Genomic DNA, 15,558 nt, shown 5'->3' on the forward strand with positions numbered 1-15,558 from the left:
CTCCTGGAAGAATGTACAGTCAGTGGGGAAGCTGAGGGAAGAGTTAAACACCACCATTATTATTGTTAGTATTAGATGGTCTTGGGGTTGAGGTGCCTGGGAGCTTCCTGCACATCATGCCTTAGTGGAAAGAGCCAGGGCTTGGGAGTCAGAAGTCATGGGTTCAAATGCCGGCTCAGACACTTGTCAGCTGTGTGACTTTGGGCAAGTCACTTAAGTTCTCTGGGCCTCAGTTACCCTATCTGTGAAATGGGGATTAAGACTGTGGGACAACCTGGAACAACGTGATCACCTCGTATCCTCCCCTGTGCTTAGAACAGTGCTTTGCACATAGTAAGCGCTTAACAAATGTCATCATTATTATTATTATTATTATTATTTTACATCACCTCCTCTCACTTTTTCCTCCCCACATCCATGATGTTTGGTGACTCCCTTTGGAAAGCTTGGCTAATCTCTAGCCTCCTTTTGCTCTGTCTCTGCCGGGCAGATGGCTAATACCTCTCTCAGGTCAGTGACTAAACAGGAAGTGCTGCACCACCTGGTCCTGGCTGATGCATAAAAGCCCAGGAAGGAGCCCTGTCCCACAGAGTTCGCCTCTGAGCCTGGGCCACCTACCTTCCTGGGATTGCAACCCCGGCTCTGACTCCACATCTCCAAGTGTCCGCTGTCCTACAGGTATGATGGCATCAGGTCGATTATCAGTAGATCGTCTAGTCTCTAAGCTCCCTGTGGGCCAGGATTGCGCCTACCTTACTCTACTGTACTGTACTCTCCCAAGGGCTTAGTATAGTGATCTGCACACAGGAAGTGCTCAGGAATTGATTGATTGTTTGAAATGTCCTGAAGTTTGGTGGTGGTGGTGATAATGGTGGTGGAGGGGGGAGGGGTGGAGCTTAGGGAGCACTGGGGCTAGAAATGAGCACTGGGGCTAGGAATGCCTACGACATGCCCTGTCCTTCATTCATTCATTCAATCAATCATATTTATTGAGCGCTTACTATGTGCAGAGTACTGGAAAGTACAATTCAGCAACAGAGGCAATCCCTGCCCACAATGGGCTCACAGTCTAGAAGCGGGGAGACAGACATCAAAACAATTTAACAGGCATCAATAGCATCAATATAAATAAATAGAATTATATATAGAGATACACATCAGAACAAGTAAACAGGCATTAATATAAATAAATAGAATTATAGATATGTACATATATACACAAGTGCTGTGGGGTGGGGAAGGGGAGGTAGAGCAAAAGGGATGAATTGGGGTGATGAGGAGGGGAGGGAGAGCTGAGGTAAAGGGGGCTTAGTCTGGGAAGGCCTCTTGGAGGAGGTGAGCCTTCAGTAGGGCTTTGAAGGGAGGAAGTGTGATTGGCAGATTTGAGGAGGGAGGGCATTCCAGACCAGAGGTAGGACGTGGGTCAGGAGTCGACGGCGGGACAGGCGAGAATGAAGCACAGGGAGAAGGTTAGCACCAGAGGAGCGGAGTGTGCGGGCCGGGCTGTAGAAGGAGAGAAGGGAGGTGAGGTAGGAGGGGGCAAGGTGACTGAGAGCTTTGAAGCCAATAGGGAGGAGTTTTTGCTTGATACGGAGGTTGATGGGCAACCACTGCAGATTTTTGAGGAGGGGGGTGACATGCCCAGAACGTTTCTGTAGAAAGATAATCTGGGTGGCAGAGTGAAGTATAGACTGAAGTGGGGAGAGGCAGGAGGTTGGGAGATCAGGAAGGATGCTGATGTCCTGATGGAGAAAGAGCGTTGGACTGGGTCATGGGGACCAGCTTCCTGTCTAGGCTCCCTCATCGGCTCGTTGGATGACCCTGGGCCAGTGGATTAATGGCAGAGAGAGGTCCCAAGTCCTTAGTACAGTGTTCTGCACACAGTAAGTGCTCAATAAATATCAGTGGTAGATTGAGGCGGAGGCTTGAGGGGGAAAGGCTGCAGAGTCCAGATGGGAATGGGTGAGCCTAGGGAGGACTGAACTGGAGGAATGTTGGAGTGGGCAAATCAGACCCAGATTCCTGGGGGAACAACTCTTCAGCATTGTCTAGTGGCTAAGGCACAGGTCTGGGAGTCAGAAGGAACTGAATTCTAATCCCAGCTCTGCCACTTGTCTGCTGTGTGACCTTGGACAAGTCACTTAATTTCTCTGGGCCTCAGTTACCTCATCTGTAAAATGAGGATTAAGAATATGAGCCCCATGTGGGACAGGGACTGTGTCAAACCCTATTTGCTTGAATCTACCCCAGCGCTTTAGTACAGTGCCTGGAACGTAGTAAGCACTTAAATATTATTATTATTATCACTATTGTTCTCCCCAATCTCTCCATCTCCCACTAAGCTCTAAACTGGTCTGGGAGATTCCCTGGGCTCTGGGAGGCTTCTGGGTTCTCCAACCCATCCTGTTCCTGGGACATCACAGTAGTATTTCTGGGTTGGGTGAAGAGGGTAACAGCAGCAGCAGGATGGGATCGCAGGACCTACCTGGCAGTCTTCCCTTGGGATGATCCTCTCTTAGCGGTCCAGCTCTGGAAATGAGGCACTGTCTGGCAGTGGGACAGATGTCCTAATCAAGGGTTAAAGGGGTTAATCCCTTCAGTTCTGGGCTCAGTTTGGGTCAATCAGTGGGTGGGAGAGGTGGTAGGGGGAGGAGAAGACCAACCTTGATTCCAGTTATGGTCCCTGAATGATCTCTCCAGTACTCTCTGCCTCTCCCACCTGCTGCTGTTTCTTAAGGGAATCTGATTCCCTGGAGCCTGGAGAAAGAGGAGGGGAAGAAGATAGAACAAAGGGAAAGAATGTTGCTCCGTTTTTTTTTTTCTCACTAAAAGCAGCGTTGCCCCTGCCCTCCTCCTTAGAATGCTGGGCCTCCACCTCCTCAGCCCCTTGGGTCCTTTTACTGGTAACTGATTTCTCAAGAGAGCTTCCTGTAGGGTTTTCCAGCTTTTACTTACTGGAACTAGAGACCCAGAGAAAGGGGAGAGCCCTTTCTGGCCCTTTCTGGAACAGGAGCCAGGAAGAGAATTCCGACATTCTGGCTGCCCACCCCTTGCTCTCCTCTGCAAGCCTCCCATGCAAGGAGGAATTGGAAGAAGGACTGGACTCAGGCTGGCACTTGCACCAGCTACTGCACTTGGAGAAAAATCAATGCCCTCTCAGAGCTCTCTGGGGAGGGACAGGAAATGAACCAATCAGTTGCTTCCTTGAGGAGAGCAGGGGCAGAGACAGGCAGTAACGTGATCTGGTAGCAAAACCAATCCCGGTTATTGTGTTTAGACACAAAGGCGTCTTTTGTCCCAGGCAGAGAGGAGTTGATTTCCCCTAGGCAGCCTTGCTGGTCACAGAGAGCACAGAGCAGGCCCTGGAGAGGAGAGAAGGGAGCCTGAAGACTGAGAGAGTGAAATCCTGACAACAGCCGTTGGCTAGAGGGATGGGACCTGGTTGATGACTGTGTGAAAGGGAGAAGATCTGGGGAGCAGCTGGGAGGGAGGGCAGCTTGGCTTGGTGGAGAGAGTATATTGGGCCTGGGAGTCAAGACTGTGGGGTGGTAGTTCTACCCTAGCTACATAAATTCCTTCCCTGCTCTGGGCCTCAGTTTCCCCATTTGGGAAGTGGGGGAAGGAAGGAAAATGGCTGCCTTCTGAACTTAGTTGGGGCTTTGAGAGCCGGGAGTTACATAAGGGGTGACTGAGGCCCAGCAGCCCCCCAGGCCCTTTTTCTACTCTCCAAGCCACACAACTTTTCCAACAGGCTCATCTCCCCTCCTTTGAGCTTCTTCTGAGCTGAGCCCAGCCCAGCCCAGCCTCTGGCCTGATTCTCTGGATAAAGGCATCATCCCTCTCTGGTCATTGTGTCCTCTGTTCACCGCGTGCCCTCACTCATTCCCTACAGGATGCTGCCCAGCCCGGACCACATCCTGCAGCTCCTAGGGCTGGACAAGACCTCATTCCACGGCAGTGCTCCATCTCTCCTGCTCCTCATCTTCCTCCTCGCCTTCTCCTGGCTCCTCAGCCGGCTACTGGGCCGTGCTCACCGCTACTATGTCAACTGCCAGCGGCTCCGCTGTTTCCCCCAGCCACCTCGGAGGAATTGGCTGCTGGGACATCTGGGGATGGTGAGAGCGGGGCTTTGGGGGATGGGAGGGGGAAATACTTTGATGGAATTGGTGGGGAGGGTGAGGGTGAGGGAAGGGCCCTGCCCACCTTGGCTTCTTCGAACTGTTAGTGGGGGTTGGGAGAAGCCCAATATGGGCTTTAGAGACTGGCCAGGGGCACCCTGAGAACTTGATGAAGCCTGACCTGTTCTGCTCTTCCGGAGCTGCCCCAGGGCTCTACTGGTGGGCTTAATGAGGCTGCCAAGGAAGGCGGGAATCGGTTGTGAAGAAGGGCGGCTGGAGAGAGCCGGCCAGACCAGATGTCTCAGCATCAGAAGAAGCCTGATCCCCCTGAACGAGGACGATCTCTCACCCAATCTCCCAAGCCCCTATCCTGTGAGAAGGAAGGGAAGTGGCTGGGACTGCCTGATGCAGCTGCCAGCTGCTCTCAGAGCCTTTTCTCTCTCTTCATTCTCCAAAGCAGTTTGGCAAAGGGCAGAGATGTCACAGCTTCTCAGGCTGAGTTGAGCAGAGATTATATCCATTTTTCAGTTATATGGTAATAGATTCAAATGGTGCCAGGACCGCTGGGGGCACTTGGTAAATGTGAATTGAGGCAGGGTACAGCCAAATAATGATAAGCCTTAGCCCTTGGAAACCCGAGGATGCCAGCTAACTTTAGGGTGACTATCACACCCAACCTGATTCTCCCAGTAATCCGAGCCAAGCTACAGAGGCAGAAACAACCTGGGCCCTCACAAAGAGCTGGTGACAGAGAGGCTGGGCTGAGGCTCAGGCTTTCCCTGCTGCACTGGGATTCTCACTCATCCCCATCCTACCCCAATATCAACAGAAGCCTGCTTGGCTAGCCTAGAGGATCGGGGACCTGAGGACCTGGGTTCTAATCCCGTCTCCACCACTCTCCTACTGTGTGACTTTGGGCAAGTCACTTCACTTCTCTGGGCTCCCCAGTTTCCTCATCTGTCGAATGGGGATTCAATTTCTGTTCTGCGTGCCTCTCAGACTGTGAGAGCCCCCATGTGGGACAGAGACTCCGTCCCACCTGATAATCTTGTATCTACCCCAGCGCTTAGTACAGTGCTTGGCATATAGTAAGTGCTTAACACATACCTTGATTATTATTGGCTACTACCTCCCTCCAGCCAAGCTAGTTTATCCAACTGCCTGCCTGTGACCTCCCCACACTGATCCCCAGAGAGACCCATTCTCCTGTTCCGTGTTTTCCCTCTTCCTCGGCCTCTCTTGTTCTCACTCCAGTGTCCCTTCTCTGGTGTCATCAGTTTTACGGTGGCCTCATCTCCGAAGCTCTCCAAGGTAATTCCACTCGACTCACCAGGCTGTCACGGAACAAGGCTCATGAGGTCCCTAAGGCCGGGGTTGGAGCGCCTTTGGAGGCTAGCCCAGGCCATGGTGCTGAAGAAGCAGCATGGCCTAGTGGATAGAGCACGGCCTTGGGAATCAGAAGGTCATGGGTTGTAATTCCGGCTCTGCCACTTGCAGGCTGTGTGACCTTGGGCAAGTCAGTTCACTTCTCTGTACCTCACTTCCCTCATCTGGGGATGAAGACTGTGAGCCCTATGTGGGACAGAGATTGTGTCCAACCTGATTATCTTATACCTACCCCAGCGCTTAAAACAGTGACTGGCACGTAGTAAGTGCTTAACAAATACTATAATTATTATGGTGCTGGCAAGGAGACCCCTGGACCTTTTCACAGTCTTAATGCCATTTGGCTGTGTATGCTGACTATGAGAGGAGGGCAGGGTTGCCAGGAGCCCTAGCAATTGGCAAATAGGGATCTCAAGGCAGCACAGAAGGAGATCCAAGCAGCAGGAAGACCTGAGCAGAGACGCAGATGGGGGCCACAGAACCCGGGTGGCGAAGGCTGGAAAGGGGCAAGTGGCGGTGGCAGGCTGAGTGCACCAAGGCCAGGGCTCACGTTTAATAATTCTACTGTTCTCGCCTAAGTGTTCAGTACAGGGCTCTACACACAGAAGGCGCTCAATAAATACCATTCATGGTGGCTCAGTGGAAAGAGCATGGGCTTTGGAGTCAGGGCTCATGAGTTTGAATCCCAGCTCTGCCACTTGTCGGCTGTGTGACTGTGGGCAAGTCACTTAACTTCTCTGTGCCTCAGTTCCCTCATCTGTAAAATGGGGATTAAGACTGTGAGCCCCACGTGGGACAACCTGATTCCCCTATGTCTACCCCAGCGCTTAGAACAGTGCTCGGCACATAGTAAGCGCTTAACAAATACCAACATTATTATTATTATCGAGCCGTCAGCACCCTTGGGCAATGACTGTCACGTGCCTTGGCACTGAGTGGCCCAAGAGTTGCTTTGTGCCCTTCCTCTAGTGAGAATGGGCAGTGGAGCTGGTGGTGTGAACTGACTGACTTTGCAGATTTGGGCCCTATGGACGGATATGTCCCAACAGGTAACCATTGCCTAAACCTTGGGAAGCCTTCCCTTTTCTTGTTCATTTGGGTGTAACAACTGACCCTCTGAACTCTGGGATAATTGCTTAATCTGGAGCCAGTGGCCTCCTGCCATCCTGGAAGATGGTTTAGCAGCATGACTTAGTGGAAAGAGCACAGGCTTGGGAGTCAGAGGTTGTGAGTTCTAATCTTACTACGCCACTTGTCAGCTGTGTGACTTTGGGCAAGTCACTTAACTTTTCTGTGCCTCAAGTTACCTCATCTGCAAAATGGGAATTAAGACTGTGAGCCCCATGTGGGACAACCTGACAACCTTGTATCTATCCCAGAGCTTAGAACAGTGCTTGGCACATAGTAAGCACTTAACCAATACCATCATCATTATTATTATTATTAGCACAAGAAAACTCATAATTCTTCAGGGAGACCTGCTGCCAGAAGGTTGAAGGCTCTCTCTGGATCTTAGGATCAATCATAATTATTGAGCACTTAGTGTGTGCAGAGCACTGAACTAAGCACTTGGGAGAGTTCAGTGTATCAGAGTAGGTAGACATGTTCCCCGCCCACAAGGAGCCTAGAGTCTAGAGGGGGAGTTTATGGAAGTTTATTGTCACAGAAGCAGACTTTACAATAAATTACGGATATGTACAGAAGTGTTGTGGGGCTCCAGATGGGGTGAATAAAGGGTACAAATCTAAGTGTGAGGGTGACACAGAAGGGAACAGTAATAGGGGAAATAAGGGCTTAATCAGGGACAGCCTCTTGGAGGAGTTGTGATTTTAATGAGGCTTTGAAGGTGGGGAGAGTGGTGGTATGTCGATATGAAGGGAGAGAGAGTTCCAGGCCAGAGGCAAGATGTGGGAGAGGAGTCGGCTGTGAGATAGACGGGAGTGAGGAACAGAGAATAGTTGGGCATTAGAGGAGTGAAGTGAATGTGCTGGGTTGTAGAAGGAAATCAGTGAGGTAAGATAGGATGCCGCAAGGCGATTGAGTGCTTTTGCGTTGAGGGGCACCCTTCACCCACTCTGCTGACAGCGAGGGAGTTGGCTCCAAGAGTGGGAGAATACTTTTCCAACTAACTCTGCAGATACCATCGTCCGAGGGACGGTGTGAGACTATGCCTAAGGAGGTGTTTCTGAGGCCCTGGCCCTTCCTAACCTCTTCTCGTTCTCCACTGCCTTTCTGGCCAACTGGTGGTAGTAACTCTTCCTTGCTCCCTTGCTTGCAGATCAGACCCACGGAGGAGGGTCTGGGTCGGGTGAGTGAGCTGGTTGCCATGTATCCTGGGGTTTTTAAGACTTGGTTGGGGCCCTTCCTTCCTGTCCTCCACTTCTACCACCCTGACCTCAACAAGTTTATTGTCACAGCATCAGGTACAGTAATCTCAGCAACACTGGTGATGGTGACGGTGGTGGTGGGAGTTGCGTTATGCTTATAGGGATGAAGAGTCACCCCTCTGCACCCCTCTCCTTACTGCCTACTTCCCCTCCCGACCCCCCAGCCCCTCCAGCATGCATCTCTGATCATGGACCGGTAGCAGCATGGCTCAGCGGAAAGAGCATGGGCTTGGGAGTCAAAGGTCATGGGTTTGAATTCTGGCTCTGCCACTTGTCAGCTGTGTGACTGTGGGCAAGTCACTTCACTTCTCTGTGCCTCAGTGACCTCATCTGTAAAATGGGGATCTGTGAGCCTCACGTGGGACAACCTGATTACCCTGTATCTACCCCAGCGCTTAGAACAGTGCTCTGCACATAGTAATCGCTTAACAAATACCAACATTACTATTATTATTATCTTCATCCTTTCTTCAGTCTTCTCCAGTGGGAAGTGGCTTATGTGCTTGCCTCCCTTACATCCTGCCTTTAATTTCCTCACATTCTAGACCTCCTGTAGCACGTTTTCACCCTCCACTTTTTCACCCTCTTTCATCTTTCTCCCATTCTCTTTCTTCCACCTTCTATCTTTTCTGCTCTCACCTCGGCCCTCTTTCCTGAGTTCCTCCTGACTCATCATGAAGTTGCCTGTGGTCAGAGATGGCAGCATGTAGAGCTAGGGCCAGAGACAAGATGGAGGAAGAGGGAGGGTGAGAAGATGACACGCAGATCTACATCTCCGCCCCTGTCCTCTCCCCCTCCCTTCAGGCTCGCATCTCCTCCTGCCTCCAGGACGTCTCCACCTGGATGTCAGCCCACCACCTAAAACTCAACATGAGCGAGACTGAGCTCCTCATCTTCCCTCCCAAACCCGGTCCTCTCCCAGACTTCTCTATCACCGTGGATGGCACGACCATCCTTCCCGTCTCTCAGGCCCGCAATCTCGGTGTCATCCTTGACTCGTCTCTCTCGTTCACCCCACACATCCTATCCGTTACCAAGACCTGCTGGTTTCACCTTTACAATATCGCCAAGATCTGCCCTTTCCTCTCCACCCAAAGGGCTACCTTACTGCTACAGGCTCTCGTTATATCCCGGCTAGACTACTGTGTCAGCCTTCTCTCTGACCTCCCTTCCTCCTCTCTCGCCCCGCTCCAGTCTATTCTTCACTCCGCTGCCCGGCTCATCTTCCTGCAGAAATGATCTGGGCATGTCACTCCCCTTCTTAAACAACTCCAGTGGTTGCCTATCAACCTCCGCTCCAAACAAAAACTCCTCACTCTAGGCTTCGAGGCTCTACATCACCTTGCCCCTTCCTACCTCTCCTCCCTTCTCTCTTTCTACCACCCACCCCGCACGCTCCGCTCCTCTGCCGCCCACCTCCTCACCGTCCCTCGGTCTCGCCTATCCCGCCGTCGACCCCTGGGCCACGTCCTCCCGCGGTCCTGGAACGCCCTCCCTCCTCACCTCCGCCAAACTGATTCTCTTCCCCTCTTCAAAACTCTACTTAAAACTCACCTCCTCCAAGAGGCCTTCCCAGACTGAGCTCCTCTTCTCCCTCTACTCCCTCTACCACCCCCCCTTCACCTCTCCGCAGCTAAACCCTCTTTTCCCCCTTTCCCTCTGCTCCTCCCCCTCTCCCTTCCCATCCCCTCAGCACTGTACTCGTCCGCTCAACTGTATATATTTCCATTACCCTATTTATTTTGTTAATGAATTGTACATCGCCTCGATTCTATTTAGTTGCCATTGTTTTTACGAGATGTTCTTCCCCTTGACTCTATTTATTGCCATTGTTCTCGTCTGTCTGTCTCCCCCGATTAGACCGTAAGCCCGTCAAATGGCAGGGACTGTCTCTATCTGTTGCTGACTTGTTCATTCCAAGCGCTTAGTACAGTGCTCTGCACATAGTAAGTGCTCAATAAATAAATACTATTGAATGAAAGACAAGGGAAGGAACATGGGCAAAGAGAAAGAAAAAGGAAAGAAGAGAAAGATTTCCGGTTGTGATAGTTTAAAATGGGATTTTGGATAAAGAGAGTCTTGACTCCCTAGGCTCTTTCCTGGACAATCTCCTCTCCCCAAACCTCTTTGTTATTCACCAGGTCCAACAGCCTCAGGAGGAAGGGGTACCCATGGAAGCTGGAGGATGGGAGGTTTAAAACAAGTAAAAGGAAACACTTTTCCAAATACAGTGGGTTGTAAGTGTATGGCATCAGTTACCCCAGGAAGCTGTGCAGATGGAAAATATCAGCCAGCCCAAGAGCAGTTTGGATTAATTCATGGATGAGGGGGCCATAATGGATTACAGGAGGGAAAGTTAGGGATGCTTGATGGTCCATCCATATCCATTAGGTTGCATGTTAAGTTGGGCATGTTTCTCCCAGTTCCTCTAAACATCCTACTGCAGATGTTGGAGACAGAACTTTGGACTGGATAGGCCCTGGGTGGGATCTAGTAATGGTCTTGTGCAAGGTCTTCTTTTCCTCTGGGGGTGGACTGGGAGGATAAGGTGCTGGGGAGATGCAGTGTGGTGAGGTCTCTGATGGTCATGAGTTTCTCTGGGTAAATTTCCTGTTTATCGCCCTCCCTCAGTGTCCGCTGGCCCCCTGAGGTGGAAGAAGGATGATGGATAAGGGACACGGGGGTTTGGCAGGGCCGGTTTAAGATATTCTGATACCCTAGGGCAAATGAAAGGAGGGGAACCACAAAGTGAAAGGAGATGCCCCAGCCGAAAAGCACCCTAGGTGGTTGCCTAGTTTGCTTTGAGGCAGAGCCCATCCTGAGGCGGAGGATGGTGGCTGTGAGAAGCAATTGGGCGATGGGGACCAGGACCTGGCAGAAACATAGTGTTTGTGTATCAGGGTTCACTTTCCACCACTCTGAGCTGGGTTTGCCTGTCCCTGTGTATACTGACCTATGAAGGAAATCGAGCGTCTCTTAGCAGAGCTGTCTTTACAAGCCAAGGGAATTTCTAATTTGTATGATGGGTGAGCCTCTGCTCAAGTGAGGCCAATGAAAAGAAATTTGGAGGGAGGGTGAGTGGGAAGAAGGAGAACCGGACCTAAGAGTTATGTGGCACTTCAATCAATCATTTAACTGTATTTATCGAGTGCTTTTCTGGGTTCAGAGTTGGTAGACAGGTTCCCTGCTCACAAGGAGCTTACAGTCTAGAGGGGGAGACAGACATTAATATATTCATATTTATTAATATAAATAAATAAATTACAGATATGAAATGGATAATAATGCATTAAACACTGGTTACTCAATCTGGCAGTCAACAAGTATTTACTTAGTACCTAGCCCTGACCTAGGCATTGGCTGAACATACCCATTGTGACTCCTTGTGCCACCAGGAATTTTATTGGTCAGGAAGTAGGGGAAGGTGCAGGTGAACAGAAAGAGCATGGAATTCTGCCCTAGTAGAGGCAGAGGGAGCTTCAGTCTAGGTCGGCCTACCCGGGAGAAGCAGGGCACCACGGGTGTCTGGATACCTGGAAATCCCTAAATAGCATGAACCTCCAGAGCAGAACTGGGAGGTATACTGTGGGAAACAATCTAGCCTTGGGCCCAGATTCTGGGTCCTGGCAGCCTTTTCCATGGGATTCCTTTCTGGTTAGTGCAGTTGGCTTTGAAGCAAGGCTTTTAAATGTTCTTCTATCCTTTGTATCTTTCTCTGGTGCACTAGCCTGGTTACTTCTTACGAGTGGTTGCTTCCTACTCCAAACTCTTGTTTGGCACCGCACACCCAGAGAGGTCCCACTCCTCCCCAGGTAGAGACCAGGGGCTGGAGCATGGTAGTAGGGGGAGGAGGAGGCCAGGGAGTCATGCAGTAGCAGTGCCTCCCCCTGGCCCGTCCACCCTGGGCCCCAAGAATCCAGATGACTAACCTGTGCCTCGTTGTCCATAGGCTCAGTGCTCAGAGGAGGGAATGCGGTTTGCTGAGGAGCTCTCACGGCGTTATTGTCATGTCCACGTCTGGTGGCTGGGGCCCTTCTACCCCATCCTGAGGCTTATCCACCCTGACGATATCTCCCCTGTCCTGCGGGCATCAGGTAGTGGCCCGAGGCCGGCCGGCATGGGGTGGAGGGGCTGTAGAAGACTGAGGGCGAAGGGGTCCGGCAGAGCGGCCGGGGTCTTTTGACTGGAAGTCTAGGGTTTTGGCCCTGAGCCCGGTGTGGTTTCCCAGGGCAGAGAGGGAGACCAGGCTACCTTCTCTTCCTTCAGCCCTGTGGGAACACTACACGTAGGCAAGGCTGAGCTGAAGGTCTGTGCTTCTCCTGGGGAAGGAGGTAAAGGTCTCGGACCCTGTGTGCTGGCTGAGAAAGCTGAGGTCCAGGAAGAGCCAAGGCAAAGTTTCTCCCATCCCCTTTGCTGTCCACCCAGCACCCATTTCCCAAGCCACTTGGAGGGACCGGCGTCCCCTGTCCAGCCGCCTCGCTAAAGGAACAAGAAGAAAGCGGAGTGCCACTCCTGTCTTGTCCCGCCCACCTCTGGGGGTGAGGGTTCGGGAGGGGGTCCTATCTGTCCTGCCTCAGATGGAGTTCTGTTCTTTCTCAGATCGAGAGCTCAGAGGAGGGGTTGCTGTACACGCAGGGTCTGGCCCAGACCTATGTGGACGCATGCTGTTGGTGGGTTGGGCTCTGGAACCCTGTGGTTCGGCTCTTCCACCCCCGTTGCATTAAACCCGTCCTCCTGGCCTCAGGTAGATGCCCCGTTCCTGGCCACCTGCTGCTCCCTGCTTGGCCGATGATGTCTCCGTGCCGCCAGCCCAGCGAGGGAGCAGGGAGTGCCCAGAACTGACATCAGGGCCGGGAATGGGCTGAGCCCCACTGGGAGATGGAGCAGAAGACAGTTTAGCCTCGCCTCGCCTTGCCATGCCTTGCCTGTGGCCGTGGCCCAGCCAAGCTATCGCCTCTTCAGAGACCCCAGCCTTGCTCTGTCTTTGGGTTGGGGGTACAGGGAATTTACCTGATCCCCTCTGACTGCTTTTAGCTATTTCTCTCTTTCAGAGCCTGCTTAGCCTGGGTCCTCCTTTGTAGCTCTTCTCTTCTTTTCTTTCCCCTTCTTTTCTCTATTTTCTCTTCTCTTCTCTCTTTTCATCTCCTTCCCTCTCCTCTCCTCTTCTCTCTTCTCTTCTAGCTCTTCTCCCTTCTTCTCTCTCCCCCTCTCTCTTTGCCCTGTGTAAGCTAAGTCAGCTGTGACTGAGGGGAGGGGGCTTCTGTTAATCAATCAATCACTCAATCGATACTAACATTTGCAAAGTGTATTTGAAGTGCAAAGCAGTGTCCTGAGCACTGGGAAGAATCCATGGCCATTGATTCAGACTTGGGCCCTGGCCCATGAGGGGCTCATGATCTAAAGAGGTGGGAGGATGGACATTCAGGGAAAAACAAATGACAGCCTAAATTCAACAATTTGAAGAAAACAAATTCAAAGTCACAGTTCATTATGCAATTCCTCAGTCTCATCTACCTGCTTTGTCTCCTCAATTCCTGGGTCCTGTGAGCTTGGGTGTTGTGCCTGGCACCCCTGCTGTCTGTCATCTTGGGAGCTCTGTCCCCTATACTGATTGGTCACCTCTCCTGTCTCTTACTCCCAGCTGCCATTGCACCTAAGGATGAACTCTTCTATGGTTTTCTGAAACCCTGGCTGGGTGAGTACTGGGGTGTGGTGAGACAGGACTGGATGGAGGAGATGAGGGCACCATCCTGGGCACTGCAGGGTGGAGGGCCCAGTGGGATAGTACCACTGTGGCAACCAAAGGGGGGGCGGGGAGAGAGGGGTGGGGAGAGAGGGAGAGAGGGAGACACGAGCCCATAGATGGAACCACCTGTGCTGGTCTCAGATGGCCTTCCCACTAGGCCATGTGCCTACAATGGAAGGGGTGGTTTGGTCAATTCTGCTTACATTGGCTTTGTCCCTTCCAGGAGATGGACTGCTGCTGAGCAGAGGGGAGAAATGGGGCCGTCACCGCCGCATGCTGACCCCGGCCTTCCACTTTGACATCCTCAAGCCTTATATAAAGATCTTCAACCAGAGCACGAATATCCTGCATGTGAGGGAGGAGGGAGTGAGGATGTGGGCATGGCCATGGTCCAGTCCATGGAGGGAAGGTGGGGGGATCCCTGGAGCTGACTCTCCATATTCTCCCTGGATTACTCACTCTAGAGCAGCTTTGTTTCTCAGAAGCGTCTCCCCAAAGGCTTATGGGTAGTTGTGAGGGTTGGCATGGCACCACTTTCTCGCCTTGTGTCCCACAGGGCAAAATGATTGTCAGATCAGCTGGTTGGAGATTTCTCTACGTGCCTTCTGGTTTGGCCTAGTACCCCATGGTAACAGTGATAGAATCGGTATTAACTGAGCATCTCCTGAATGCAATGGTTGTACTAAGCACTTGAGAAAGTAGAACAGAGACATGTTCCAGGGAAAAGTATAGGCTTGGGAGTCAGAGGACCTGGACTCTTAATTGCCACTTGCCTGCTGTGTCACCTTGGGGAGTCACTTCCCTTCTCTGTGCCTCAGTCACCACATCTGTAAAATGGAGATAAAGTGCCTGTTCTCCCTCCCTCTTAGATTCTCCCTCCCTCTTAGACTGTGAGACCCATATGGGGCAAGGTCACACAGCAAGCAAGTGACAGAGCTGAGATTAGAACCCAGGACCTCTGACTTCCAGATCCGTTCTTTATCCACTAGGCCAACCTGCTTACCATCAATAGTGGAATGTACAGCTGATTATACATATTATAACAAGGGCCGAAAAGAGGGATAAATAAGGATGTTAGTGCTAGAAGTAATGCTGGAAGTGGTCAATGGGTTAATACATTCAGGGTGTTGGGAGTTAATTGGGGGAGGCTTATTGGAAGAGATAGGATTTTAGGAGAGCTTTAGACTTGGATGAACTTGGAGGAAAGGAAAGCATGGCATAGTGGATAGAGCATGGACCTGGGAGTCAGAAGGTCATGGGTTCTAATCCCAGATCTGCCACTTGTCTGCTGTGTGACACTGGGCAAGTCACTTCACTTCCTCGGTACCTCGGTGACCTCATCTGTAAAATGGGTTGAAGATCGTGAGCCCCGTGCGGGACAGAGACTGTGTCCAACCTGATTTGCTTTTATCCACCCCAGTGCTTATACAGTACCTGGCACACAGTAAGCGCTTAACAGATGCCATAATTATTATAGAGGTGGGAGCTGAAGCGGTGGCATTGGATGAGCTCCCCGAGAGAGTGGGGGTAAAGTGAGAAGAGTAGGGGGTCCGGACCAGAACTCTGAGGGACACTGACAGGGGCTGAGAGGTTAGGCTTAAGAAAGGAGAGTCAGCGAAGGAAACTGAGAAGTAACTGTCAGGGAAGTAGAATCGGATCAGTATTGTGTCAGCATAATTGAGGCTTGATATTGTGTTGAGGAGGAAGGGGTGGTCCACAGTGTCAGAGGCAGCTGAGAGGTCAAGGAGGACAAAGACAAAGCAGAGCCCATTGGATTTGGCTATGAGGAGGTCACTGTTGACGTCAGAAAGTGCAATCTCGGTGGTGTGAAGGGGTTGAAAACCCGATTGTGGTGGGTTCAGGAGATTGCTGTTGGAAAGGAAATTAAGGCTGTGGTTGCATATGATCTATTCCAAGAGTT

General features: G+C 51.5%; 1 protein-coding gene and 1 long non-coding RNA gene across 7 annotated transcripts in view; one reads left to right on the forward strand and one right to left on the reverse strand.

Annotated features, from left to right (window-relative positions):
- Positions 1 to 3,102, reverse strand: part of LOC120638041 — a 36,171-nt gene extending 33,069 nt beyond the window's left edge. For both annotated transcript variants that reach the window (XR_005659496.1, XR_005659495.1), the window contains exons 1-3: positions 2,956 to 3,102; positions 2,664 to 2,757; positions 2,486 to 2,567 (exon numbers count right to left, since the gene is read on the reverse strand). This is a non-coding gene — a long non-coding RNA (uncharacterized LOC120638041). The remainder of the gene's footprint in view (positions 1 to 2,485; positions 2,568 to 2,663; positions 2,758 to 2,955) is intronic.
- Positions 1 to 15,558, forward strand: part of LOC100089116 (cytochrome P450 4F3-like) — a 30,344-nt gene that overhangs the window by 5,262 nt on the left and 9,524 nt on the right. Inside the window, exons 2-6 of one of the 5 annotated variants that reach the window (XM_029051198.2) lie at positions 491 to 678; positions 3,893 to 4,115; positions 7,783 to 7,927; positions 13,533 to 13,586; positions 13,861 to 13,988. In XM_029051198.2, coding sequence (XP_028907031.1) covers positions 3,894 to 4,115; positions 7,783 to 7,927; positions 13,533 to 13,586; positions 13,861 to 13,988 — 549 coding nt within the window. In that variant the 5' untranslated portion in view covers positions 491 to 678; position 3,893. Of the gene's footprint in view, positions 1 to 490; positions 679 to 3,892; positions 4,116 to 7,782; positions 7,928 to 11,840; positions 11,986 to 12,490; positions 12,636 to 13,532; positions 13,587 to 13,860; positions 13,989 to 15,558 lie in introns of those variants that run through there. The other 4 variants (XM_029051197.2, XM_029051199.2, XM_029051200.2 and 1 more) reach the window with 4 other exon arrangements.

Source organism: Ornithorhynchus anatinus, chromosome X1 (genome assembly GCF_004115215.2).
Source record: "Ornithorhynchus anatinus isolate Pmale09 chromosome X1, mOrnAna1.pri.v4, whole genome shotgun sequence".
NCBI lineage: Eukaryota > Metazoa > Chordata > Mammalia > Monotremata > Ornithorhynchidae > Ornithorhynchus > Ornithorhynchus anatinus.